The sequence below is a fragment of the Primulina eburnea genome, chromosome 2, assembly GCF_022965805.1.
Source record: "Primulina eburnea isolate SZY01 chromosome 2, ASM2296580v1, whole genome shotgun sequence".
Classification (NCBI taxonomy): domain Eukaryota; kingdom Viridiplantae; phylum Streptophyta; class Magnoliopsida; order Lamiales; family Gesneriaceae; genus Primulina; species Primulina eburnea.
The window spans coordinates 4,345,500-4,372,504 of record NC_133102.1 but is presented as its reverse complement, the minus strand read 5'-3'; the positions used below and the strand labels follow the sequence as shown (position 1 = coordinate 4,372,504).

At 33.5% G+C, this 27,005-nt stretch overlaps 2 protein-coding genes across 6 annotated transcripts; both read left to right on the top strand.

Moving 5' to 3' along the window:
* The first annotated feature begins 1,477 nt into the window (after positions 1-1,477).
* Positions 1,478-8,633, top strand: LOC140821671 (uncharacterized). Of its 4 annotated transcripts, none has more exons than XM_073182226.1 (10): positions 1,478-1,924; positions 2,782-2,825; positions 3,243-3,360; positions 3,459-3,579; positions 4,121-4,719; positions 5,108-5,390; positions 5,499-5,778; positions 6,822-6,986; positions 7,518-7,979; positions 8,120-8,633. In XM_073182226.1, exons 1-10 carry the CDS (start codon positions 1,747-1,749, stop codon positions 8,396-8,398), a joined length of 2,529 nt encoding a protein of 842 aa, XP_073038327.1. In that variant the 5' UTR covers positions 1,478-1,746; the 3' UTR covers positions 8,399-8,633. The 4 variants fall into 4 exon arrangements, with proteins under 4 accessions (XP_073038327.1, XP_073038320.1, XP_073038332.1 ...); XM_073182219.1 differs by having other exon boundaries at positions 3,453-3,579; positions 4,124-4,719; XM_073182231.1 differs by having other exon boundaries at positions 3,453-3,579; positions 5,574-5,778.
* Positions 8,634-15,396: 6,763 nt separating this feature from the next.
* LOC140821660 (uncharacterized) lies at positions 15,397-26,696 on the top strand. Of its 2 annotated transcripts, none has more exons than XM_073182198.1 (7): positions 15,397-15,567; positions 25,339-25,410; positions 25,496-25,545; positions 25,646-25,710; positions 26,027-26,118; positions 26,205-26,276; positions 26,377-26,696. In XM_073182198.1, the coding sequence occupies exons 1-7, from the start codon at positions 15,565-15,567 to the stop codon at positions 26,410-26,412; spliced, it is 390 nt and encodes a 129-aa protein (XP_073038299.1). In that variant the 5' UTR covers positions 15,397-15,564; the 3' UTR covers positions 26,413-26,696. The 2 variants fall into 2 exon arrangements, with proteins under 2 accessions (XP_073038299.1, XP_073038305.1); XM_073182204.1 differs by lacking the exon at positions 15,397-15,567 and adding an exon at positions 25,053-25,254.
* Positions 26,697-27,005: the final 309 nt, after the last annotated feature.

Sequence of the window (27,005 nt, the reverse complement as noted above, 5' to 3'; positions counted from 1 at the left end):
ATTCCGATTATACCTAATTTGTACGGTATACCGAGATTTCGATACGACATCGGTATATATCGTTTTATACCGAAAAAAACCTTACATTTTAAAATTTTTATAAATTTATTGTTTTAAAAAATTTTCGTATATTTTTTCGGTATTCCGGTATATACCGAAAATTTTCAAATTACACATCATTACCGTATCGAAAAATTCTGTATTGTTATACCGAAATCTTCGGTATGCCGAAAATTCGGTAAATTCGACATTTTTTCTATACGATAATATCGATATACCGAATATTCTGTATTTTCTCCGACTCCTAATTCGAAGTAATGGTACTCTCAACTTTCATTAAGACTTTTTGTGCTGAGAATGATATAATATGATTGCTCCAAAGGTGCTGCAAAACATTGGTTGTGCATTGAGTTAAAGAATATTCTTAGCTTAGACTAATTTACACGAAACATTTAGGGTTATTTTTAGCAGAAATTATTACAACCTTATAAAAAAATTCCAACTTATTTTATTGTTTATAGAAATTTAAAAATATCAGATTCTTACAAAATGAAGTTATTAGCATATTCATGAAATTTTATTTTGTTTTTATGCAATCAAAATATTATCAAAAATATAATATTTAATGTACTCGTGCCACGATTATTTAGTTAATTAATATTTAGAAGAAATAACTTTTTAGCAGAATTAGGTATCAATATCATATGATATTTTAGCGTTATTTCTTTCGTCATTTTGTAATGTTATGTTGCAAAAACTATTGCATTTTAACTGTAACATTAATTTTTATGTGATTCTAATGAGCATTTTCGTTTATTCAAGCACATAAAAATATGAATCACACATTTTCTGAAATATTAAAAACGACATCTAAAATTAAGATGTTAAAAGTTATTCGAGCTTCTTCTTTTTTTTAAAAAAAAAAGAATTAATGGCCTATTTATTTTTCACATAAGATTATCGACTATTTTGATATTTCACAGAGTCGTATACAATATACCCATTTAGTATTAGTTCGTATCACACACGAGATAACAAAAATAAAATTTAGAAAAAAATTGTTAAATTTGGTTTTTAGAATAAAACATATTAAACTTACTTTTTTTAACAAAAAAAGGAAACTTAATTGTCGTTATAATAAAGCATATCATAATTAAAACACAAAAATAGTCGAAAAAATAAAATAATGACAAAAATTTGTGTGAGACGATCCAACATGTCGTATTTTGTGAGACATATATCTTATTTAGATAATCCATGAAATTTTTTACTTTTTATTGTGAATATCGATAGGATTAACTCGTCTAAAGATTCGTGAGATCGTCTCATAGAACTTACAGGTAGGGGTCTGCTTAACCTCCGCATTCAGGGGTGTTTTCCGGGTAAAAAAAAAAAAAAATTAAATATTGAATTTACTTATAACTAGAAAATAATAATTTAAAATATATAATATAATCTTATTTTTGGACACTTTCGAGTGAGAGAGAGCAGGGTTTTCAAAACCGCAGACATCTTTGGATAAATCAAATCCACGCGTACGATTTTACCGCAGCATCGATAATATTTCTCTACTGCTAGACTACTTGCGTTTGCCGGGAGTCTTCGAAAGTGTGTTTCTTTGTTTTCTGCGAAGAAAATAACTCATTTGTATTTATCAATTTGTGCAAATAAAGTGAAGCAGGGTGATTCAGGAACCGGAAAGCCGGAGCTTTGGCATTGCGGGATAGATCTGCCCGGAAAAAAACGATGAGTACAAGCAGGGGAAGCAGCGGCGGAGCTGGGGTACAATCCATACCAGCTGGGTCTCGGAAGATGGTGCAGAGCTTGAAGGAAATCGTGAGCTGTCCGGAGACTGAGATCTACGCTGCCCTAAAAGACTGCAATATGGACCCTAACGAGGCGGTCAATCGCCTACTATCTCAAGGTTTTTTCTTTTTTTTTTCTGGGAAATCCCTAATCTTTTGAAGTTTTTCGGTGTTACGTTGATTTTGGTGGTTTGGGTTGTTTCGTATTTCGGTGCGTGGTTGAGGGATTTCTACCGGCCTTTAGTTGAAAGAGTTACTGTTGTTTGGGTTTTAGTGGCTTAGGAAAAATGTTCCCAAGCATTTGCGTGGTTGAGGGATTTCTCCCTTTTAATTTTTGTTAACTAACACTATTTCAGTCATGGAATAGAATAATGTTCCCAAGCATTTGTGTGCATGTGTTTCTTACTTTCTTCCCTTTGCTTTTATTTATCTCACTCAAATCTCTGTTGCTATTTGAATTCCCTCATCTTTATACATGCGATGACATGAAAACATGTTACTTTATTCTGAATTATTTACATCGTGAAATGAAGCTTTGCTAAATCATGTAAAATAAGTAGCCTTGGGGTAATTAATATATGTGCAAGGCTTGGATTTACTCATACATTCTTTGGGTGCATACTTGTATGTATTCACATGTAGATTCGTAGTTGTGTGGATTAATGTTTTTATCCGTGAAGGCAAATATACATGTCCCCTGTTTCTGTTATGACTTGATTGGGTTAAGACGAATAATTTCCTTCAAATGCTACGACAATGAAATTTTTTTTTTCTATCGTTTTTTAGCTTCTGCAGCTGGTTTTACCCTGGAACTTGATTTTTTCATTAACAGAAATATTTAAATGTCATTTTTTGCTTTTGGCTAGTTTAAACTGCAAAACTAAACAATGTCACTTCCTCTGGATCATTCATCCCTAAAATTTTGTTACTTTTATTTATTTCACCTTAATTCTGATGGGTGGTTGTAATTGTTTAGATCCTTTTCATGAGGTGAAGAGCAAACGAGAAAAGAAGAAAGAGGTGCGTGAATTTCATTGACGCTTTTCACTGGTGGTTCTGTGTTGACTTTCCTCTTTCTTAAAATATTAAATGAAAAAAATGGTGTGTTCATCTCCCTGCAAGCGTAGTTTGTGGCATCTAGATTTCTCAGCCGGGTGTTAGAAGATTGTGAAATGTGGATATATCTGGGTTCACTGTGGGCAAAATGTTCTGGAAACAAAATGATTTGTTTTCTCTCCTTGAACACTCCCCTTAAAGCCATAATTACTTGGCTTTATCATGGGTGTTGACATGTTTGTTATTTTATTTTTATTTTTTATTTTGACTGGTTGTTTTATTTGATTTTAGGCCATTATTGATGGTGAAGTTTTGGATTAATCATTCATTCATTTACATATGAATGTGTGTAATCTTGTCTATATTTTGTACCTTTTTTAGGGCAAAGATATTACTGAATCCAGGCCTCGTGGTGCTAATAACAGTTCAAATCGAAGTGGAAAGAATGCTGTTGATAGGTACCTTGGTCGTGGCAGTTCAAGTCCATACAGTTCCTATGGTACTTTTAACTTCTGTAATTTATAAGTCTATCAATCATTAGGATAATTGAGGACATTGAAAACCTATATAATCATACATCTTCCTTGTCAGATTCAGTTCCTATTCATGGAAAGGTGGCAGATAAGAAAGAAAATGGATCAACAATACATACGAGTTATTTATCTTCATCTCCAGTTGTTGCTGGAAATAATAAAAGCAGTGGTCCTCCTGGCCTCAGGTTGAAACACATCTTGTTAAGTTTGTATGAGGTTGTCGTAAGGGTTAAACTTATCATTTTGAAATTTGAATTGATAAATGACTGGTATTCTGAAACTTTTCTTCTTGTTGGCCTTCTTTTTAGAGAAGTTTCCAACTGCCCTTTTTCTTTTTAGATAGATGGATAATCAACATTTTTGCTGTTTCAGCTTTTGTGATGTATTAAAATCTGTGCCCACACTGCATGCAAATGTAGAAGGCCTGCGCACATACTTATTGTAATGTATTCTTGTGATTACGCACCATTTATTTTACAATTGGATAGTTAGTTCTTAAGATTTTCTTTCTTTGTTGTATGCAGATCACGTCTTCACTTTGATGATGCTTTAACCTTTGTACTTTCTTGTGTTTGTTTGCCTACTCTGTGTTGTAAGGTTTTAAAAAACTGAAAAATTGTTTCATTGCCTGCAGTCCTTATATATTTGTTGTATTGGCTCTTTGCTTTTGATGATCTTTCACATCTGTTGCTTGCTCATTTCCGTTTATTGTGTTATATGTTGCAGTAGTGTTGCCATTGACAGTGAGCCATCAGACACCGAGCTATCTTCCGGATTTCAAACTGCATGGGTCGGTGTTCCTAATCAGTTGTCCATGGCTGACATTGTGAAGATGGGTAGACCGCATAATAAAGCACCTAGTGCTTCAAATGCATCTCATTATAACACGAATGACCAAAATGATGAGGGTCCTATGACAGCTGCATTACTTCAGAATATAAAATTTTCAGAAGATCAAGTTTCTGATGTTCATGATTCAAGAGTTTCTTTGGCCCAACAGGTTCCCTGCAACAATGACTGGCCGTCCATTGAGAAGCCTGCCCCTAAGAAAATACTTTCTTTACTGGAGTATCATGTCGACTCGGAGCCGCTCTCAGAGCCATATGATGCTTCTGTCAACAATATCAGTCAGCAGTTTGAGCCCGAAGAGGTCCAAGATGCAGAAGTAGTTGTCAATCCTGGAGCAAATGATGTAGGATCTGCTTCTATCTCTGGTAGGAAGATCCAAGAGGATGATTCAAGAGCTGCATCTCTGTTTGAGAATGACTCGCTTGAGAACACGGGTTCATTCCAACATCAAGTCCGTGATTTCGAGCATCATGAAGGTGATGTTTCTTGACTTTAGCGCTTAAATAACAGGCATATTCCCCCCTTGCGAGTGTAAGTACTTACCTCCCGATTCTCGTGATACCTTTGACTAACGTTGATTAAAAATTAGTTTATGCTAAACTAGATTTTGGCATATGCAATTAAAATCGAAAATGTCATCAATGACCCTTGCTAGTAAATTAAGTCATTCTATTCTTGTCCTTATTTGTTAGTTTTGCTAATTTTTTTAAAGACTCTTGTGTTACTTTAATTGAGGATTTCAACATGTGTGGTACTGTGGTTAACTATGTGGCAAATTATGTTTCACAAGTATCTGCATATACTAATGTTTGTGGTTCAATAGAAGTTAGTGTTAGCCGGCTCCTTAGTGTGATATTTTTTCAGATGAACCTGGTGCTTCAGTGTCATCAGTCGCCAGTAACCTTGAACAATTAAATATAAAGGACGGGAGAGGATTACCATCTGAAACAGATGCCCCATCTATTATAATTCCTAAACATTTGCTTGTTCAAAATTCGGACTGCTCACACTTGAGCTTTGGTAGTTTCGGGTCTGGCATCAGTCCTGCACATTCTTCTGGGCCTATGACATCCGTGCCTTCAAAAATTCCTTTGGAAGAGACGCATGGTGAGGCTGATTTGTCATCAATTGAGTATACGAACTCTAGGTATAGAATTTTCTTATCTTTCGGGAAAATGTTTTTCTTTTTCTTGTTTGTATTTCAAACATTCATGCTCCAAATATTTTTCATCCCAAATTCCCAATTTTGTTGCAGGAATACTGTGTATTTCGTTGATTCTTCTATCCGAAATACTTCTGATGCTAATTTGTTTCATACGACTGGTGTAAGTTCTGGGAGTTATGATGCATCATCTGCATCGCAACCAGAAGGTTTGAAGCCAGAGCACGCTGAATTGGCTCATGGAAACCAGTATCCCTTTCCAGCACCCAACGCGGATTATACCTATAATGAGGTCCAACAGCTGAATGCAGCATTCAGTCAGTCCCAAACAAGCTCCCAGATGCAAACACTTACTCCCTTTGCTGGCGTTATGGTAATATATAGTTGAGACATTCTCTTTGAGAATGATTCTTTCAATGACGTCGGTTTCATTATGTTATGTTTCTTAGGGTCTGAATGCATTGCTTCATTTTTGTTGTTGGCAAGTAAGAAAGGAAAATGAACATGATTTACGATTGACGTTTGTATATTCATTATCTACCCTTTTTTGGCTACAAAAGAAAGGATTCCATGATTTCAAAGTTGATATTCTTTCCATGTTTGTTACGCATATATCATGCAATAAGTCATTCTGATCCTGCACATAATGAAGTGAAAAATTGTTTATATGGTTGTCAACTTCTCTGCATTTTTTAAGGATGAGGTTCTTGCTTTATACAATTGTATCAGTCTGATACATTTAAACGCTTCTTGCAGATCTTCCTTGGTTTGCTACTCTTCTAGCTTAGTGCATTTAACATTCGAGGAAATTCCAACTCTGATTTTTAAATATTATTTTCAAGAAATACATATAGCCGGACATAAATTTATACCAGCTTTACGAATCTGTCGATACGAGTTATGTTGAAATCTGTTGACATCAGTTTTGTCCATGCTATTAACGTGTATTTCTGTGCCTTTGAGCTAGAGTTTTGAAGAGATTCGGTGCTTATGATTCCCTTTGTATAGTTGATCCGAATTTTGAGTACTGTGTACATTTGATGTTTGGGTTCAACACGAAAATACACCCTCCGATTGTTCAGTGAAGCAATCTTGAGTTGTCTTATACTGGGGAGGAGTAGCCAGTAGATATATAGTTCAAGAAGTGGTGATATCTGTATGGGTCTTCAATTATTATAGTGGTTGAAAGTTGAAACTGTGACATGTTTAATTCTAGTTTTTTTATTATTGACCCACTTGCACGATTTTCTCAACAATATCTCTGATCATCTCTTGCTTTTCTAGTCCATCGCGATTGTATTTTGCTTTTCTTATTTTATATCATTCTTTTCATTTTTGACTGCTACTGGGATATATGGCTTTATTATTGAAATTTTTCCTTAGATTTGTTTCTCACTTGTATTGTTTTCTTGATAGCAATCATACACAACACCATTACCAAGTACACTGCTGGCATCAAATGTGCCATCCAGTAGGGAATCTGATCTTCTGTTCTCGCCATTCTCAGTAGCACAATCATTATCAGCTAAATATGGCAGTTCTGTCTCTTCTATTGGTGGCTCAGCAATTTCCATGTCTGAGGTAACCCATGCAAACTTCGTAGCTGATATTTTTTGTCATTTTCTGTTACAGTTGTATGTGTCTTGTACCTTTGTCTCAGTTTGTTTTAGCGAACATTATCATCTCCAAAATATTTGGATTTTCCATTTCGTGGATTTGAATTTCCATACTCCATTACTGGAATTATCATATGATAATAATTATCTATCAAATGAGCTCTTTTGTGCTTCGCCATTGCCCATACCCCATCATCATTAACAAATTACTTTCTTGACTGCCACTATCAACCAATGCCTCTAACCTTCTACCTCTAGCATAGCGTCTATGTCGTAATATGCAGGATAAATTTTTTTTATCATTATATCAATGAAACAACTAGACATGGACATGGACATGGATCCCAAATAACATATTGGGCATAAACAATTTTATGGCCACCATTTTCTGCAGAAAACTTTTAACCTCTTTAGGGTATGGCTGATTGAGTTGTGATAAAGAATTGATTGTTTCTTACCGAGTATGGTAGCTGATTGTGTAATTGGGATCCTGTAGGCCTTGAAGACTGCTGGTTTTTCATCAATGCAGTCTGCTCCACAGGCCATTTCTGGAACTAATGTTGCCACTGGACCTCCCCTTCCTCAACACCTTACTATACATCCATATTCTCAGCCCCCTCTTCCTGTAGGGCCGTTTACCAACATGATTGGCTACCCGTTCTTGCCTCAAAGTTATACTTACATGCCCTCTGCTTTTCAACAAGCTTTTCCAGGCAACGGGACATATCATCAAACTCTGGCTGGAGTACTTCCTCAATATAAAAATAGCATTTCTGTGAGTAATTTACCTCAGTCGTCTACAATCGCTTCTGGTTTTGCTGCCTTTGGGAATTCAACTGCCATTCCTGGAAACTTTCAGATGAATCCACCTTCTGTCCCATCTGGTGCAACTCTAAGTTATGATGATGCTTTGAGTTCCCAATACAAGGATAACAATCGCTCCGTCTCATTACAGCAGGTATGTTGCTATGGCTTCAAGAGTGCTTAAACTGATTCTTCTGCATCAATGATTTTCAAGCTCCCTATTTTCTCCATAGAAGCGGTTATAACATATTTATGTAATTAGCTGATGTAAGGCGTATGAAATAATGTTTTCAGAATGATAACTCGACCTCGTGGCTTCATGGGCTTAATTCCAGAACTACGTCAGCTGTTCCGGCCAATACATTTTATAATTATCCGGGGCAAAATCAGCAATCTGGTGGATATGGGCAAAGCCAGCAGCCATCACAGAATTATGGAACTCCAGGCTACCCTAATTTCTATCATCCTCAAACTGTTGCCTCACTTGATCAGCAGCAGCAGAATCCAAGAGAAGGGTCACTTGGCCCCCAAGGACAACCTAAGCTTTCCCAGATTTGGCAAAACGGCTACTAATCTCTGCATCTCACCCCCTCCTGGTCTCTCCAGGCTTGCAGTGAGTTTGAAAGAGGTCTTTCAAGGAGCTCGATATGATTTGACCAGCCTCTACCCCATGCCTTGAGCTTGTATTTATGTATCTATCCTCGTTGATGCAATGTGGACATGGATGTTAGTCTATCTGTTGGTGGAAACGCTTTTCCTGTTCCACTTTTAATTTAGGGGGTGTATTCAACTTGGGAAATTTATTGACTTTTAATGACTTTTGTAGATTTTAAAAATTTAGAGGTATTCAATCAAGACTTTTGCTTACTCTATAGAAGTCTTGTGGTATTCAAAATAGACTTTCATGGAGTTTTAAAAAGTCAAGTGGTATTCAACATTGACTTTTATAAACTCTATAAAAGTCTACAGGTATTCAAATTTTCCATGGACTTTTAATAACTCCATGGAATTCATTGACATACAAACATTAAAGCCTAAGGTACAACTACAAATTATAAAAAATTGTATTTGGTTCATCCCAAAGATTTGAATGGATTTTAAAACTTCTAACTATCTCTCTGTCGCTTCACATCACATATCTTCATATCTTCTCTCTTCTCATCTATTTCTATTACTCTCTCAAATTTTCGAAGTGTATCTCTATATATATTTTCATCTTTCTTTTTCAAATTTTTCATTTTTTGGCTGATTGTTCATTTAATAATTTTTTATTTTAATAACACGAGGAAATTTTGAATTATAGAATTGATTTTGTGATTTTTAATTTATGATTTATACAAATTAATGTAATATTCAATAATAATAAAAGATGATCAAAAAAATGTTGTTTAATTCTTAATAATTGAATAGTTTCGTAACAACAATGATTTTTTAAATTCATTTTCGTATTTTTAATTAATATGTAAGTTTTGATATTTTTATACAAAATTATATTCACACAATAATAAATAATATTATTTTTACATTTATATTATCAATTTAAAAATAAGATTATATGTTAATCAATTGATGTATTTTAAAAAATTTACAAACATGCATATAAACCCACATATATATACATGTAAGGATTAAACGATTTAACTTTTAAATAAGTAAATTTATTTATTAATATAAATATTTAAAATAATTTCAAATTGAATATGTTATATATGTCAATTAATTATTGGTTCAAAGAAATTAATAAAAAATCACATCTTATAGTTAAATACAAAATTTATAAAATTCTATTAAAAAAAAAATCTACAAAAGTCTATAAAAATCTTGCAAAAAAGTCTACATAAATCTGTTCATAAATCTGTGAGATTCCATAAAAGTCGATAAAAATTTATCAAATCCATAAAATTCTGTCATTTAAAAAAGTCATTAAAAGTCATCAAAACTCTAAATTGAATACACCCCACTTAGTTTCACCCCTTTTTACTTTGAGAAATCTTATCTTGTCAACATTGCAAACATTTGCCTAATCCTGGTTCTGCATATTTTTTAAAATTAGAATCACCCCTGTTGATATTAACTACGCATTGGCTGACAATCGAGTCCCTGTTTTTTTGTGCTGTATCAAGATGAAATTTTGCATATAGCTGGGCCGCTTAATAATTAACTCTTTGATCCGGGTAGGCGGCAATCAAGTTAGTGGAAAACTTATTACTGAAAGTTTGCATGCATCAATTAGAGCAGTTGTGTCCTGTTGCATCAACTTGGGATGATGCTGGTTTAAATATAGAACTGAAAAACATGCGAGTATAATGCTTTTTGGACAAGAATCACAAGTGAATCCATTGAGATTAGTTATACTCTAACCTAGATGCGATGAGGAATTTCACCACTCGAACACAATCAACAAGCCCATTGTAAATACTCGAACTCCACCATCAGTTGGAGCAGGTTATTTATTATTTAAACTCGGCATTGTATTCAAGGTAATCGGTACGAAAACACAGTGATCAGTGCTACAAGCATCATGAAGATACAGTTGAACGTATCAAATTGAAATACGTGAGCACGTCCCATCGTGTATAGTTAAATGTGTGTGAGTAGTCCAAACTCTATCAAGATTCAACACTCTACGGCATTTTCATTCATTCGCACTATAAGCAATATTCCAAGCATCTCAAACTTCGATGCTTACCTAATTCCTTTCTTCTGAAGTTCAATGTCAATGTGGATAAATGGTTCCCCGTTTCAGATACATGATAAGGAGGCAAACAATTGCCATGAAGACTACTTGCGCCAAAGCCGACCACTTTACATGCTATTTATATATGTTGTAATTTATTCGATCTTCATACTTGAGTTAGAACCATGCCTTTCAGGGGCTGCTGTGATTTGATATGTGATTCTACAACAGGTTATACATGGGGTTATGATGCAGATGGCCAAGCGTCTGCCAGCGGAGCACAATGAGTTGAGTCGTATTGAGTTTGGAGTCCCCGGATATTTATACAATGTATTAAGTCATTTTCCGAGGAGATGACTAGTGTATTTGTATGCTTGTATACATTAGTGGATTTTATTTGGTGTGATCGAGCCTAACTGAATCTGCATGTGATTGATGTTTGGTTTGATGTCTTGGATTATATTTTCGAGTATATATAAATGTTGTTGTGCTTTGAAATTTTGGGGATATCCTACTTACGGAGAGGTCATGCCGAAATTCTGTAGGCCTAAATGAATTTTTTAAACTCGCTTTCACTTACGTCAAAAAATCATGGTTGTTTGATAATTAAATGTTGATCGGGAACATGGGTCACAGTTGGTATCAGAACCAACTGAAGTATGCTCGAATTAGAGTCTAGCACTCTCGAGTTTAGAAATAAATAAAATTATTGGTTATGTGATTGACTAATCTGGATTATTGCTATGTTTATTTAACTTAGTTGAATTAGAGCTAGTAGCGAAGTAAGATTGACATATAGTTTTATAATTTTCCTAGTTGACTAAGTTTTAGAATTCTTTGAACTCTTCAATGCTTAATTATTATTTATGCATGTGACGTAATTCCTCGAGTCCCGTAGAATGGCACCTGAAAGAAGAGACAAAAAGGAGAAAAAAGTTGTTTAGAAATCAGAAGCTTAAAATGTGATAGGAAATCACGAGGTTGACTGGGGAAGACAAGTTTGTCATCCTCGCAGGGAAACACAAAATTTTAATGTGGAACGTGAGGTGGATCATGAACCACCAACCTGTCCAGAAAGACATGTATCCAGAAATGTGGAATTCAGCGGTTGACACAAAGAATGAAAGAAATGGAAATATTGGTTTCTCAATTTCAATGTATACGTCCTCCAAAGTTTTTTGGGAATGAAAGTGGGGAAAAAACATCGTGGTTGAATAGTATGAATTATTTATTTAATTTGGTAGAGTACACTCCAGAGTTGAGACTTAAGTTAATTGTTTACCAGCTCAAAGATCGAGCACAACTGTGGTGGGAAGCTACAGATGAAACACTTGGGAGTATGTTCAGATAATTACTTGGGAGGTATTCCGTACTCATTTTGTTCAAGAATATTAGCCTCAATCTTATTATTCGGCCAGGGAAACCGAGTTCAATCAATTGGTTCAGGGAAACATGTTAGTTGAAGAGTATGCTTCTCAATTTTCTGCTTGGTAGCATACGGAACTCACGTTCTAATAGTGATCAATCCAAGCTGTTGTGTTTTATGTGACGGCTGATCGGACGATAATAATTTATTCATAACTGGAGCACACACTACTTAAGTTGAAGCAGTGGAAAAGCAAAGAATATTGAGGCTAGTTTGCCTTGGGGAGGATCACAACCAGTTCTATCTTCTATTACCCAATGATCCGAGAGTAAGATTCAGATGTCATTGGGCATAGCTCCCTACCTGATTCTGCTGTCATACCAGCCACCGAAGCAACAAAAATATAAGGCAAAAAAGAAGTGGTTTATGAAGAATCTAATAGAAGTTCATCTAGTACAGGCAGCAACCGTGGGAGAGGATCTGGTGGTTATGTTCGTGAGTCATGTGGGTGATGTGGAGGTAGGCATATTACTATTCGTGCACATGAGTTCAGGGAAATTGTCGTACATGTGGTCTACAGGGACATTATACTAGAGTTTGTCCTAATGTGGGAGGACAACAATATCAGTCATCACAGTTTAGCAAGTTTTCGCGAGCCCCACTGCCTAGACCATTTGTTCCTGAACCGCATGCTTTGCTGCCTAGCTACCCACAGCCGGGAGGGTCTTCACAGCAGTACTTTACAGGATCTCAGCAAGCCAGAGCACTTGTTTTGACTCAAGCCAAGACTCATGAGACACCCGGAGGAATCATTGCACGTATGTATTATTATTTTTATTATCTTGAACGTATATTGATACACACAAGAGCATCTCATTCATTCTTATATGCTTCATTTATTGATAAGCATGAGATAGTTACTATCTCGTTAGGATACGATGTTTATGTCTACCCCTGCTGGTGTGCCTTTGATATCTCGTGAAATAGCTCTGAACTGTGTGATTAGATTCGATGACAATCTTATGATAACCTATCTAATCACATTAGTCATATCCTGACTTCAACTATATTTTGGGAATGAATATAATGACGAACTATCGAGTCACCGTTAATTGTTTTCATGGAATTATTAGATTAAGACATTTTTATGGTAATGATTCACAATCACGCATTCCATTAATGTTAGTGATGAAAATATTTAGACTACAGACAATAGAGAATGAAAGATTCATGTCTGTTTGCATTGATGAGACACGAGAATAAAGGCTAAAAGTTTCAAATTTTCTGTGGTAAATGATTTTCTTAATGTATTTTCCAATGAAATTTCAGGCTTCTCATCTCAAAGGAAAATAGATTTCAGTATTTAATTGATGTCAAGGACAATTCTCATTTCTAGAGCACCGTACCGTTTGTGTTCCTGGTTAACATTTAATTACCAAACAACCATAATTTATTAATGTAAATAGAGAAAATGAATATAAATTTCATTGGAGCCTATAAAAATTTCGACATAACCCCTCTGTAACTAGACATCCCAACAATTTCGAAAACGCAACATTTATATATTCAAAAATATAGTCCAATACAGCAAACCAAACATCAATCACACGCAGAACTAGCCAGGCTTGGTCACAACAAATAAAATTCAATACTCAAGTATATAATATAAACATACAAATACACGGGTCATCTAATCGGCAAATGACTCAATACATAGTATAAATATCTGGATACTTCAAACTTAATACGACTCAACTCATTGCGCCTCAATGACAGTTACTCCGCAAGCTACATCAGAACCACATGTATAAAGAATAACAGAACAAACCACAGCAACCCCAAGAAATAGAGATCAAACCCCAGTACGAAGATCGAATAAATTACAACATATGTAAATGACATGTAATAAATCAATGCAATCAATACATGTAGGGTACCAAATAATCTCGGGTATCAAACTAGAACGAACAAATCGATAACAATTGTTGCCACGTGTGATAGGGGTGTGACATGTCAAATACGTCATTGGCCTTGCACATCTATGTCAGGGGTGACAGTCTGCAAAACTGCTCGGCCATTTCGTTATTCATCAGAGGTATGACGCTAACACGCTCTTGGTTATGATGTCTATAGACACTTTAAGGAAATTATCAATCTGTACCTTAACAAAAAAAATTACAATACCATAGTAATTAATTCAAGGGCTTCCTGACGAATACAAACACGTGAAAAAAATCATTATTTCATATCAATTTATTTTGATTTCCGATAATCCAATAATTTGTAATTCCAAAATCACCCTTTTAAATTTTTAAATTAAAAAATTTCAACTCGCTGCACAGTCTAAGTTACCCATTTATTTAACCAAATAAACTGAAATTCCTTAATAATATTAAAGCTGAAATTCGAAAATCCCGATCAAACGAAATTTAAAATTTTAGATAATTTCTTAATAAATTCCGAAATTAGCATTTAATATTTCCAAAGCATCGAGACATCCAAACCTCAATTTATTCAACTCCTAAAAATCGAAATTCTCATATCAATAATCTGAAAATTTGAAATAATTCTTCCAATAATTTCTGGAAATTCGAATATACCTCCAACCGGCTAAATAAATAACATTTGCTGGTTGGAGACAGCAGGAGCAGCGGGGGGACTGGAGTTGACGGTGGAGGAGAGGTGGTAGAGGGATAAAATGTTGGTGGCAACCATAGCCAGCAAGAGTAGCAGATTTAGACCCATTGTGAACCCCATGGATCTAAGATTTTCTTGATCTGCTGCCACTGGTGTTAGTAGACTCGAGGTGTAAGAGACCCAACTGCCCATCTATGTCCTTATTTTTATATTAAAATTAATAAAAGATCACTGAAATGAAACTAATTAATAATAATAATAATAATAATAATGTTAGAACTTTGAAATTAATCAAAATAATTAATATTACCAAAATAAACAGCAATGAGGCATGAATTTTAAAGCAAAATGAGTAACATATTTCTGCAAATAAACAGCTTATATGCTTCTGTTTCAAAAAAATATTTTCTAATAATTACAAGTATAGTAAAAGCATTATTTTACATTTATTTATTAATTAAAATTAAATCTCATACACTAACTAATTTTTATAATTACAAAAATACAAGTTAATCACTCAATTTCATATTTCACAATTTTTTCATCATTATCTTTCTCCTACCATTTTAATTTTTTCATTTTAGTTTAAAAAATTGATAACTTTTATTTTAAAATATACTTAAAAAAAAACACATATTTCACCATATTTTAACTAAGATTTTTATGTATTATGTGTGTTGCGACATATTGGTATACGATTGTTATTAATAAGTTTTCGTAAATAAAAATTTAAATACAAATTTCAACATCTAGTATATTTTTGGAAAAATAACTTTCGAAAAAAAAACTAAAAATGTCGAATAAAAAAATCAATATCCCAATTCGTAAAGGAATGGATTTGAGCGCGTGTTTTCAAAACGCAAGAGCAATTGCATGGTATTGTACGAAAAGCATGAGAGAGAACCCGGATCCGAATCAACGATGATTAAACATTACCCACCGCGTTATTCGGACGCTAGCGCGGGCCCGTGTTCTTCCCATTTATAAATAATTTCCTAATATTCATTTCTCTGACGATTTTCTCCTCACAAGTAGTGGCATTCTAATCCGCAGAAACAAATGGTAAGCATTTCGGAACTTTCTTTTAATTTATGTCTTGAATTCGTTAAGAAATTTTCTGTTAGGGTTTGAAACCGCAACTTTGTGTCATTTGTTATTTCTGTTGAATTGAATTATGATCTTTGTCCTCCTCTTTGATACCAAGTACTTTATGTACTCGAGGATTTTCTGCTTACAAACGTTAATTTACAATTCGTAATTTCGGAATTTCGGGCTTTTTCTGATCGTGTGGGTCTAGCTCATATTGTTTGGTGAATTTGACGCTCTTTTGTATGAATTTCGTGTTTCGGGGAAGAAAAAAATAGATGATTAGAATGATATACGCCTGGGATGTCATATTAAGGCTCAAGTTAGATATTCCAATACCCAGGAAACTATAGTGGACTTATGTGGTGTGGACTTCAAAAATACCTATAGCTTAGTCTTTTATTTATTTATTAGTGTATTGGGGGTGGGGTGTTTTTTGTTTTAAGCTTGGTTCGAACCCCGGTCTGTCTCCCGTTGGGAGAGGTGTATGGCGCTGTACCACTAGGGGTGGTGCCGTGGTGGCTATAGCTTAGTCTTTTGGTTCCAAACATATTAGATCCTATCAAAATGCTAGTTAGTTGTTTTGAAATCAGGGACAGTAACGAATATGAGATTTGAGATCACTTCTCCAGATCCATCTTTTAAATGAAATCCTTTAATTCACACACATTGTCAGAACCTCGGGCAGAATGCCTTCATCGTAGCACTGGCCTGGTCCAGTTTGATTTATTTGATCTGCCCTGTTTCTCAGGAAGTTATTTATGCTAGGCAGTTTGTCAGGGCTTGCAATTGAAAGGCAAAAGGATCTAGATAAGTTTGTTTCGGTTGCAAATTCTGAAAAATATGCTTAAAACAATACCTGTAAAAACTCAAAATATATTTAAATACTATTTAGTCCACCTCAAGTTGTAATCGAATTAATTTTAAAATATTTATTCACAACATCTAAACATATATCCGATTCTAATATTATAAATTGAATAAAAACAATATTATTTAGAAAAGATTGCACATCGAAGGTTTAATTTATGAAGTTGGAATAATGAAAATAATATGAAAAAAAAATGCTTAAAAAGGTATTTTAGGATTTTAAAATTATGGAAGGCCATATTATAAACTATTTGATAGATAAGGCTATAATTGCTTTTATTAAAAAACAAACGCATTTGTTTAGTGTCAATATCCCAAGCCAAAACTGTTGTCTGATTTTTTCAAGGCAATAACACTTTATATATGTCAATGACACAATATAATATAATAAGTCAATAAAATTAATTTTACAAATATATTCTTCATGGAAGTGTTTTTATTCACGTTTCATGCGAAAACATTATTTTGGTTCCATTTTTTCAGAGAACCCGCACAGCCGACAATTTCTTCACCACAACCATTGTTCATTTTTTGTAGGTAAAACTCTTATTTTTTATGAAGCACATATGTTGTGTAGGAAATACCAATTTTTGGGATAAGTATATTTATGTATACTATTTGTTTTAATTCAATAGGAACATGAGACATGTAAATCTCAAGGATGCGGAAATACTAATTTTTTAGGATATGGACACATGTCCGATCCCAAAAAGCATATCAATACCCCAGATAAAACAAATATTGGAAAGACACTACGAAGCTTAGGATACAATAGACCAATATTCATTTGTGGATATGTTAAAAATAACAAAGTTTCCGAAAAGTGATTTATCAACTAAAATTATGCGGCGTGACAATAACTGAAATCGATAATGGTATAAAGATTTTGATTGGGGATACATTTTTCTTGTGACTTTACTCTTTTTAATATTATTATTATTATATGTTTTATTTCATTTCTTGTGAATTTGCGTTCATTTTAATATTATTTATTATGTATTTTATTTATAGTTAATTTATTTTCAATTTAGTATTATTTGGTTAGGTAAGAAATATATCGTAGAAAAGAGGATGATTATTGATATACCACCATGGTGGGTTGGTGAGAATAGGCAGCAAATTCCCGGAAAATGCATGCTGATTTCGGATAATGATGAATTTGTCTCTATATTACATAGGCTGAAGATGAAAAAGTTCAACATCTTATTGGCACATCCTAAAACATTGCCAGTTGGTCCGTCCCCATTTACATATGCCGCATGTAAAAGTTGGGTATTCGAAAGTCTACTAAATGGGATGCGCCACTGCCATAGTTGTTGTCGCCAAAGGCAGAACCAGAATTTTAGTTAGGAGGTTAAAAAAAAATTATTGATCAATGGACATATATTGTATGATACATATATGTTATATCATATTATGAATTTTACTTGATTCATCTACTTACTCTCCGATGATATCAATTATTTATCAAATTGTTGTTCTACTTATACATTTGATGCAGTGGTTGTGTATTTGTGTCCATTTTATGAAACGGTATCCTTATCAAGTGAGATGTTTTTGTGGGATCGATATATTGATATGATTAAAGTAGCTCCAAAGATTTAGTTCATTTGTTTAGATAAATTATGTTATATTTGTTGTTCTAAATAAGTTCTTTACTACCAAAGCAATTGTCATTGCAATCGACGTGAATTTCTATTTTCTTAACATCATGGACAAAGCTAGAATTTTTTGGTTAAAGGGGTTTCATCGTAAAAATAAATAAATGCACCTCGATTGCAATGGAAATAGCTTTGATAGTAATGAACTTATTTAAAACAATAAATATAACATATTCTATCTAAACAAATTAACTAAATCTTTAGAATCACATTAATCATACCAATATATCAATCCCAGAAAGAAATCTCATTTGATAATGATACATTTTAATAAAATGGAAACAAATTGACAACCACTGCATCAAATGTATAAGTAGAATAACAATTTAATAAATAATTGATATCATCGGAGAGTAAAGATATGAGTCGAATTAAAATTCATAATATAATATGATATAACATAGATGTCCATTTATCAATAATTTTTTTAACCTCCTAACTAAAACTCTGGTTCCGCATCTGGCTACAACAACTATGGCCGCGGCGCATCCCCATTTAGCAGGCTCTTGAATACACAAATTTTACCTGCAACACATGTAAAGGGGGACGAACCAACTGGCAATGGCTTAGGATGCGCCAATAAGATGTTGAACTTTTTCATTTTCAGCATACGTAATATAGAGAAAAATTCATAATTATCTGAAATCAGCATGCAGTTTCTAGGAATCTGATGCCTATCCTCATCAACCCACTATGCTGGTATATCAACACTCATCATCTTTTCTACGGTATATTTCTTTCATAACCAAATAACAAAAACAATACTAAATTGAAAGTAAATTAACAAGAAATAAAATGCATAAATAATATTAAAATGAACGCAAATTCACAAAAAAATAAATAAAACATATAATAATACTAAAAAGATTAGATTCAAAAGAAAAATATATCTTCAAATCAAAATCCTTATACAATTATCGATTTCAGTTATCATCATGCCACATAATTTTAGTTGACTTATGACTTTTTAGGAAACTTTGTTATTTTTAACATATTCACAAATAAATATTGGTCCATTGTATCCTGAGCTTCGCAGTGCTTTCTCAATATATTGTTTTATCTGGAGTATTGATATGCTTTTTGGGATAAGACAAATGTCCATATCCCAAAAAATTGGTATCTCCGTACCCTTGAAATTTACATATCTCATTTTTTATTGAATCGAAACAAATAGTATATATAAATAGGTATTTGAATTCAAGCATAAAATAATGTGTAAAAAGAAGAAAATAATTGTGGAAAGACACATACTCTCCCAAAAATTGGTATTCTACACAACAAATGTGCTTCATAAAAAATAAGATTTTTACCTACAAAAAGTGAACAACAGTTGTGGTGGAGAAATTGTATGTGCAGGTTCTCTGAAGAAAAAAAGGGACAAAAATAAGGTTTTCACATAAAAACGTGAACATAAACACTTGCAAGAAGAATATATTTGTAAAATACAATTTTATTGACTTATTATATTATATTGTGTCGTCGACTTATATAAATGTTAATTTGGTACAAGAACATTACCAAATTTAGTAAAATAAGTAACGAAAAATCAGACAACAGTTTTGCGTTAGATATTGATACTGAACAAATATCTTTGTTTTTTAAAATGTACTATATTCCAAAATGAAATAATACAACCAAATACATATCTTTTATAGACTCCAAAAAATATGAAAAATCAACAAACACTATTCGAAAGAATTTTTCTATGTAAATGTAAGAGAGTAAGCATGAATCAGTACCAGAAAGATGATAGCGTGACGCAAAAATTTGTCCGAGAAGATGACTCCAATCCTCCCTAAAAACAAAACAAATCACTCGAACCTTCACTACTTAACACACAGCTCTCAACCCTTAATTAGTTGTTTCAAAAAAATTCTCAACCCTTCGGAAACATGTAATGTATATATTTTTGATCCAACAAAAAAATGGAGAGTGGTTGAGGAAATTAAATTGGAGGAAAGATATAGAATAGAGCCCACTTCCTTTATTAGTAAACAAATCTCCTTTTAAAACTCGTACAAGCAACTGATTCCAGTTTCCAAATTTCGTGCCTTTAATTGATATTAGCTAGTCCTTGTTTTGTTTCTCCTTTCAAGTGTAAGAATGTAAGTTAAGAACAAATATGCAATAAAGAGATGTTTGACCCAATCAATATGCATGGTACATAAAGCTGCGAGCCAGATTCTTTCTTAATTAATTGGAGTACTGCAGACAAAAAGCAGATTGTGTTACCTTCCCTATATATTTTTTAGGTGGTACTAGTCCCGACTATTAATTTTAATATATTATATTTATTAAATAAATGTAAAAAGAATGTTAACTTTAAATTTAATTAGTTATATAAATACCATTATCAAAATAAGAGTTGGTGTAATCCGAAAGCAATAGAGAGAATTAAATGGATGATCACTATTTTATATCATTTATGAAAAACAAAATACCATTTATATGTTTCTCCTAATTACATTTTATATAAACTCCAATACTTTTACATTATATTCCCACTTGGGTGAGTGTTATCTTGTTGTGGGAGTTTGTCTAGAGTTGTCAAATTTTGATTTGGTCTTCCGTGACTCGAAATTACCTAATTACCTGCTTTCCATTTCCAAATATTACAAATTTATTTTACAATATTTTAATTATTCTCTCTAAAATGAGCAAATATTCTTTCTATCTTGATTTTCTCCAAGTAATCAAATTTATAAATTCCCATATGTGAATTTATATTCCTAGTTTCACAAATTTAAAAAATGCTAATTTAACCAAAGTATTTTAAGGACATCACATTCAGTACAGGCATGGCTTGGGAACTTATCACGGCCTCTTTTGCCAGTCGTTAATATTGAATACAAGAAATAAAGGCAAGGCTCGTGAACTATCACGGACCGAAAATAAAAAAAAAAAATAAATATATTAAAAAAACCAAAAAAAAATTTTGATTTTGCGTGGAGTATGTTTTACTCCATAGCACCCATTCCTGTGGGGATCCCCACAGCAGGGATACCTTCTTTAGTTATTATTAGGTATGGTCACCTCAATTCTTGAGGTATTTATCCAGGCATGCAGTGCAGCGTATTACCGTTTCTTTTTTTTTTTTCCAAGCAATGAAACATGCGTCTACATTTGTATATGTATTTTTTCACACTTTATTTTTTGTTAAATGCATAAAAATAATTAAATCTAAACCAAAATAAAACAATCGTCGATTTCTTTTAATTTAATTGACATAGTTAACAACATACATGGCTAGTTTTAAAGGTATTAATCAAAATTAATATGTTCAAGTACAAATGTTTGTCTAGGTAAAAACTGACTCGATCTTAATTGAACATAATGTGAGATCAAAGGTAAAAATCCGTGCAATAAAAACTGACACATGAGACTGAATCGATCTTAATTGAACATAATGTGAATTCAAGCCCTCAATTAATTTTTCTACTCTCGGATTTGAGCTAAGTTGATCCACTTCGGCTCTTACTTGTTATATTGGCTTAATTTGCTAACTTGACGCACCGACTTTTAAATTATCCAATAAGGCCCACTAACGCTTAAATTATCCCATTAAAAAACATTCTCATCTCGTGGATTTCGTTCTTGTAATTGGACCTGCTGACAATTAATGGGTCTCAGGTGGACTTCTTAACTTCTTGAATTTGGTCCATTATGCCACTATGGATGATCTTTCCAAATGGTTGATTTCCTAACAACTGGAATTGGATGGTCCCCGTCAATAATTATATGGTGTTGTGGAGAAAACGCAAAATGACTGTGGACGTAAATAAGTTGAGAATCCTAGTTTCTGTGTTGTACTTTAGCTTTTCCACATGAAATGACCCCTTCTTCTCCTTTAAAAAGTCAAGAGAAGGTATTAGGTGATGGGGAAGAAAGTGAATCACATGAAATATGAGAATGAAAAAGAAGTTGGGTCAGGTGATCTTGTCTAGGTATCTTGCAATTGATTTTGTTTGTTAATGATGAATGTTACTTCTTAATGTGCAGCAGAACCATAGTTGCCAAAAGCGCGAGGTGCAAAAAAGCGCTCAAGTGTCTTTAGGCTTAAAGCGCAAAATGCACGCTTTACGGAAGCGCAATAAACAAAATATTATAAAAAAAACGAAAATAAAATAAATAGTTTGAAAATGTGATATATGAAATATCAAATGTCATAACAATCGTCATGTTCATATTCCAAATGTACGTCATCAACCCAATCGCTTGATTTGTATCAATCGGTATTTTCTTCTTCTTCTTCTTCAGTTTCATCATCAATGTTAACATCTTTTTTATCCACAAGACCACAAGACAAGTTCGAGCTGAAGATTGCTTTATTTTTGCCGAAGTGGATGATGATGCTCCTTTTGAAGTGCATTTCGAGATTGAAAGTCATATGCACTTTCACCAACTCCAGCAGCTTGTGGCTACATCACTCCAACACAAATCATCTTCATAGACAAATCATTATCATCATTGGTTTTATCAATGTCATTCAACTTACCTTACAACCATTCATTGCTATAATCTATTTCTGACAAAGAAATATGATCAATCTTATCTCGCATGGCATATCTTTGTCTCAACGCTCTGTTGTATTTTTTATATATACAAATCATTCAATCGTTGTTGAGACAACCTATTTCTGTTTTTAAATGTATCTGTTAAAAAATTATAAAATAAGAAGTTAGGTTCATACTCCATAATATAAAATCTAATATGTATAAAAAACTTCTAACTTACATGTTCATATACATTCCAATTACGTTTACAGTCCGAAGAAGTGCATGTGAGGTACTAAACTTTCATTGCAAATGTTTTTAATTCAGTTGATGCACAATAAGAACACCATCAATCAGCTTAAAAGTTAAATCACGAAAAAATATAAGATTAAATTTCTTATCATCCAAAGTTTGTATCTATTTTGTAAGTAATGCTTGAGAAATAAATTGATATTGCACTAAATATTATTTACATGGTGATTTTGAAGCTCTTTGTCTAATAACCATGAGTAAACCAAAAAATTCGTATGTTTTTTTGTGTTTCTCCAATTCATTTGTGATCTTATCTTGTAAATCTTCACTTCGCACCAATCTAGATATGCATTTTTACGGACCTCCGACACTTTTTCATCATTTTCTATGTCACGATTTAAGTAAAAAAACCGAGGATTTAAGAAATATGCAGCCGCATGCAAAGAATGCCGAAGTTGGATGTTTCATCTTTTGTCAATGTTTAAAAAAAATATCACGATATATCTCTTCGTTATTATTAAATAATGCAGCGATAGTTTGTTTGGCTATATCCATTGCCTTATAGATGTAACTCATAGGGGACCTTTTTTTCACCGGCTACCAGTCGCAATACTTTCAGCAATGGGCCGCCAAATTTTAACACAAAAACTACAGTTTCCAAAAAAAGGTATCAATATCACTTCTGCTACACGTTTTCCAACCGCCTCTCTAGAATATCGACTTTTTGCCCACTTTTCATATGTAAAATCTTTATCAGATTTTGCTTGTTGTACTTGAAACCGCTTTAAAGTCAAAAATCGGTTGCAAAAAATCGGTTGCGAAATGAGTCTTTGCAGTTCTTACCATGTCTCTTCCTGTAAATTTTCTCATCATGCTCAATAATTGTGGTCTATTGTAAATATAACTATTCACCATCAATGCCCGTTCATGCAATTTTTTAAGATCAGGAATTTTGAATATTTTCTCAAGTATCAAATCTAAGCAATGAGCTGGACTGAAAATTGATTTTCAAAAGACAACCTGAAAAAATAATGTTAAATGTACTTAAAAAATAAAAATAAAAAATCTGATTTTTAATTCAATTTACAATTTAAATAACATACTCTAACATTGTAGCTTGCATTATCTATTACAACCTGAATCACATTATGTTCTCCAATTTGAATCACAGATTTAAAAAGTAACTCATACATGTTTATCAGCGATGGGAGAATAACTCGAAGCATCCACCGATTTAGGACTATTTACCATTAAATTTATAAAATTTCTATTTTTTTTATACGTTCACCCATCTGCCATGATTATGCAACCATCGTAGAATTGAGAAGCAAGTTCGTATCTGTCAATTCCTTCTTCTAATATTTAACTTTTGCTTCACGATATGTGGAGGTTTCATTCACATTCCCAAAGTCTTAATAGTATCAATACATGGCTGCAAAGAATCATATTTAACAGTATTGAAAAGAATTTTGGTATCATACATCCATGTTGTAAATTTTTAACCGCATCTTCTCTTAATTTCTTCTTATTTCATCATATCGGCCTTTAGTTTTAGCACGTTTTTGTCTGACAATTTCTTCTACATCTTTACAAAATAAAGGTTAATAGGCACTGTTTGTTTACAGTTTTTACCCTGCACCATATAAGGGATATGTGAAACGGGTATTGATTGTTTCTCTTTCAGTTTAGTTTGAATATTATCTTCGTCTTCTTTCAAAAAAACAATATCATATAAATGAGGAATATCATCCATTGATTCTTCAAAATATTTTTTTCCATGAACTCTTTAATTTTTTTTTTAGCATGCTCCGAACATTTCAGTCAAGATTTCACATTTCTTTTACATCCAGCTAAATGTAGTTTGTGCCGATATATCTTATCTTTTGTTATTTTACTACAAAAACAACATACAATATTTGGATTTTTAGGATCCGGAAGTGTTCCATAATTCCAAGCAATATATTTTCGATTTGATGGAATTGTTGTCTTTGACATGATTAATAACTGAAAAATAAATAACAATCACCTCTTATTTAACAAAACAACACGATTTAATTTTTTTATAGAAATTCCTAAAATTAGGATTTACCAAACTTGGGCAACAAAAGAGAAGGGGAACACGGCAGCAGCGACAGCAAGGCAGAGACGAGGCAGCGAGGCAGTGGCTGAGAAAAAACAATTGTTAGGGCCTTAGGCAGACTTAAATTGCACTTCGAAAGTGTGATTTCAAATCTGCAGAAATTTTTTAAAAAAAGTTATGCGGCTTCTATGAAGCGCACAGGCGATCGCCTTTCGCCCCCCAAGTGAAGCGCACAGAAGCGTGCGCTTTGGAGTTCCCCGAAGCGCAGGTCTTGCACCTTGAGTCGCTTTGCGCTTGAGCGACCGAGGTGACCGCTTTTGACAAACTTTGAACCGTACATCACATTGATTTGCTATAAAAATCTCAGTGATCACAAATTTTGCATTTCCAGGCTGACCCAGAATTAGAGGCCATCAGACAAAGAAGAATGCAGGAGCTAATGGCTCAGCGTGGTGGTGGCGCAGTATGAGATTATTATTTAAGCATATAATTGTCCTTGCTTTACGTCCTATTTTTTTATATGTGCTGATGGACTTGTTAATTTGCAGGGTAATCATCAAAACCCTGAACAGCAGAAAGCCCAGGAAGATGCTAAAAGGTGAACTCGCCCATCTTCTTTTACTGTTTAGGTGGTTATGCAATCACTGATGTTTATGTATGTGTTGTAATATCTAAACTGGGAAATTTGATTGAGTTAGGGACGCAGAGGAACAAAGGCAAATGATGCTTACTCAGCTATTGACATCAGAAGCACGAGGGAGACGTACGTCGGATAATGAATTGAGCCTCGTTACTTTGTGTTATTTCATATTCTACAGATCCTTGTCTCATGTTTATATTGAAAGTTTACACTGAATAAGCATTTTTATCATTGAATTATTTGCTTTGGGGTATTAGTTTCGTTGTTTTGCCAACAATTTGACGTTCCACGTGCTGCTAGTCAAATGGGTCCAAAATACGAGACAAGTGTCTGTTAACACTTTGTTTTCTTAATTTTTTAGTTTCAATGTCTTGCCAATCACTTGCTTCACGCTCAATTCGAACTTGATATATGCTTTTTTTCATATTTGTGTATGCAGTTGCTCGGATTGCTCTAGTAAAACCTGAGAAGGCCAGAGGAGTTGAGGATGTTATCATAAGAGCTTCTCAAATTGGTCAGATTACTGAGAAGGTACCTTGCTCTTTGCTACATGCTATATGCATCCCTCACTGTGTATGCCCTGTATTGCTACCCACTTAACTCTTACTCTGATGTAGGTATCGGAGGAGAGACTCATATCATTGCTTGAACAAATCAACACCCAAACTGCTAAAGAAACCAAAGTAACAGTAAGTTATATCGTCTCTAATGTTATGGCACTCTTCTCTCGTTCACTACAATCCTGTGATTCATTCTCTAATCATCTAGTTTTATTCTGAAATTTTCCAGATTAAGAGGCGCCAAAGTATTCTTGACGACGATTAGACTAGATGTAGTTTGGTGATCCACCTCTTGTTTATATCGATTGCTTGTATGATTCATACGAGGTGAAGATCATGAGTGGAAACATCGTTCTATGTATTTATCGACTGTCTTATCTAGATTTTTGTTTGATATCATGCATGAGATATCCATCATACCTGGATTTAACTGTGGTGGCTGTGAGTTCGAGTATTTCAATTTCTGCTGTATTTCCAGAAAGAGGAACAAGAAACGGAAAAGACAAGACTATGCGATGTAGAAATTGAGAACTATGTTATTGACTTGTTTAGTGTGTGTCAAGTTTCCAGTTTCCACGCACACACGTACGTAGACAAAACTCAAAAGTACGATTTATTCGGTGTGTTTAAATTCCAGTTTTCATGCACACACATACATAGACAAAACTCAAAAGTTCGATTTAAGCATCGTTTGATTCAAATGATAAAACATTAATTGAGTGTTTATATTTCCTCATTTTTTAGTAAAATCTAGTTTTAGTTTACAAAGATGCATTTACTTGTTTGCTATTACCACATTCTATTCCATTTTTATGGTTGGACTGATGAAAACTACAATTAAACATCGCTCCCGTGTAG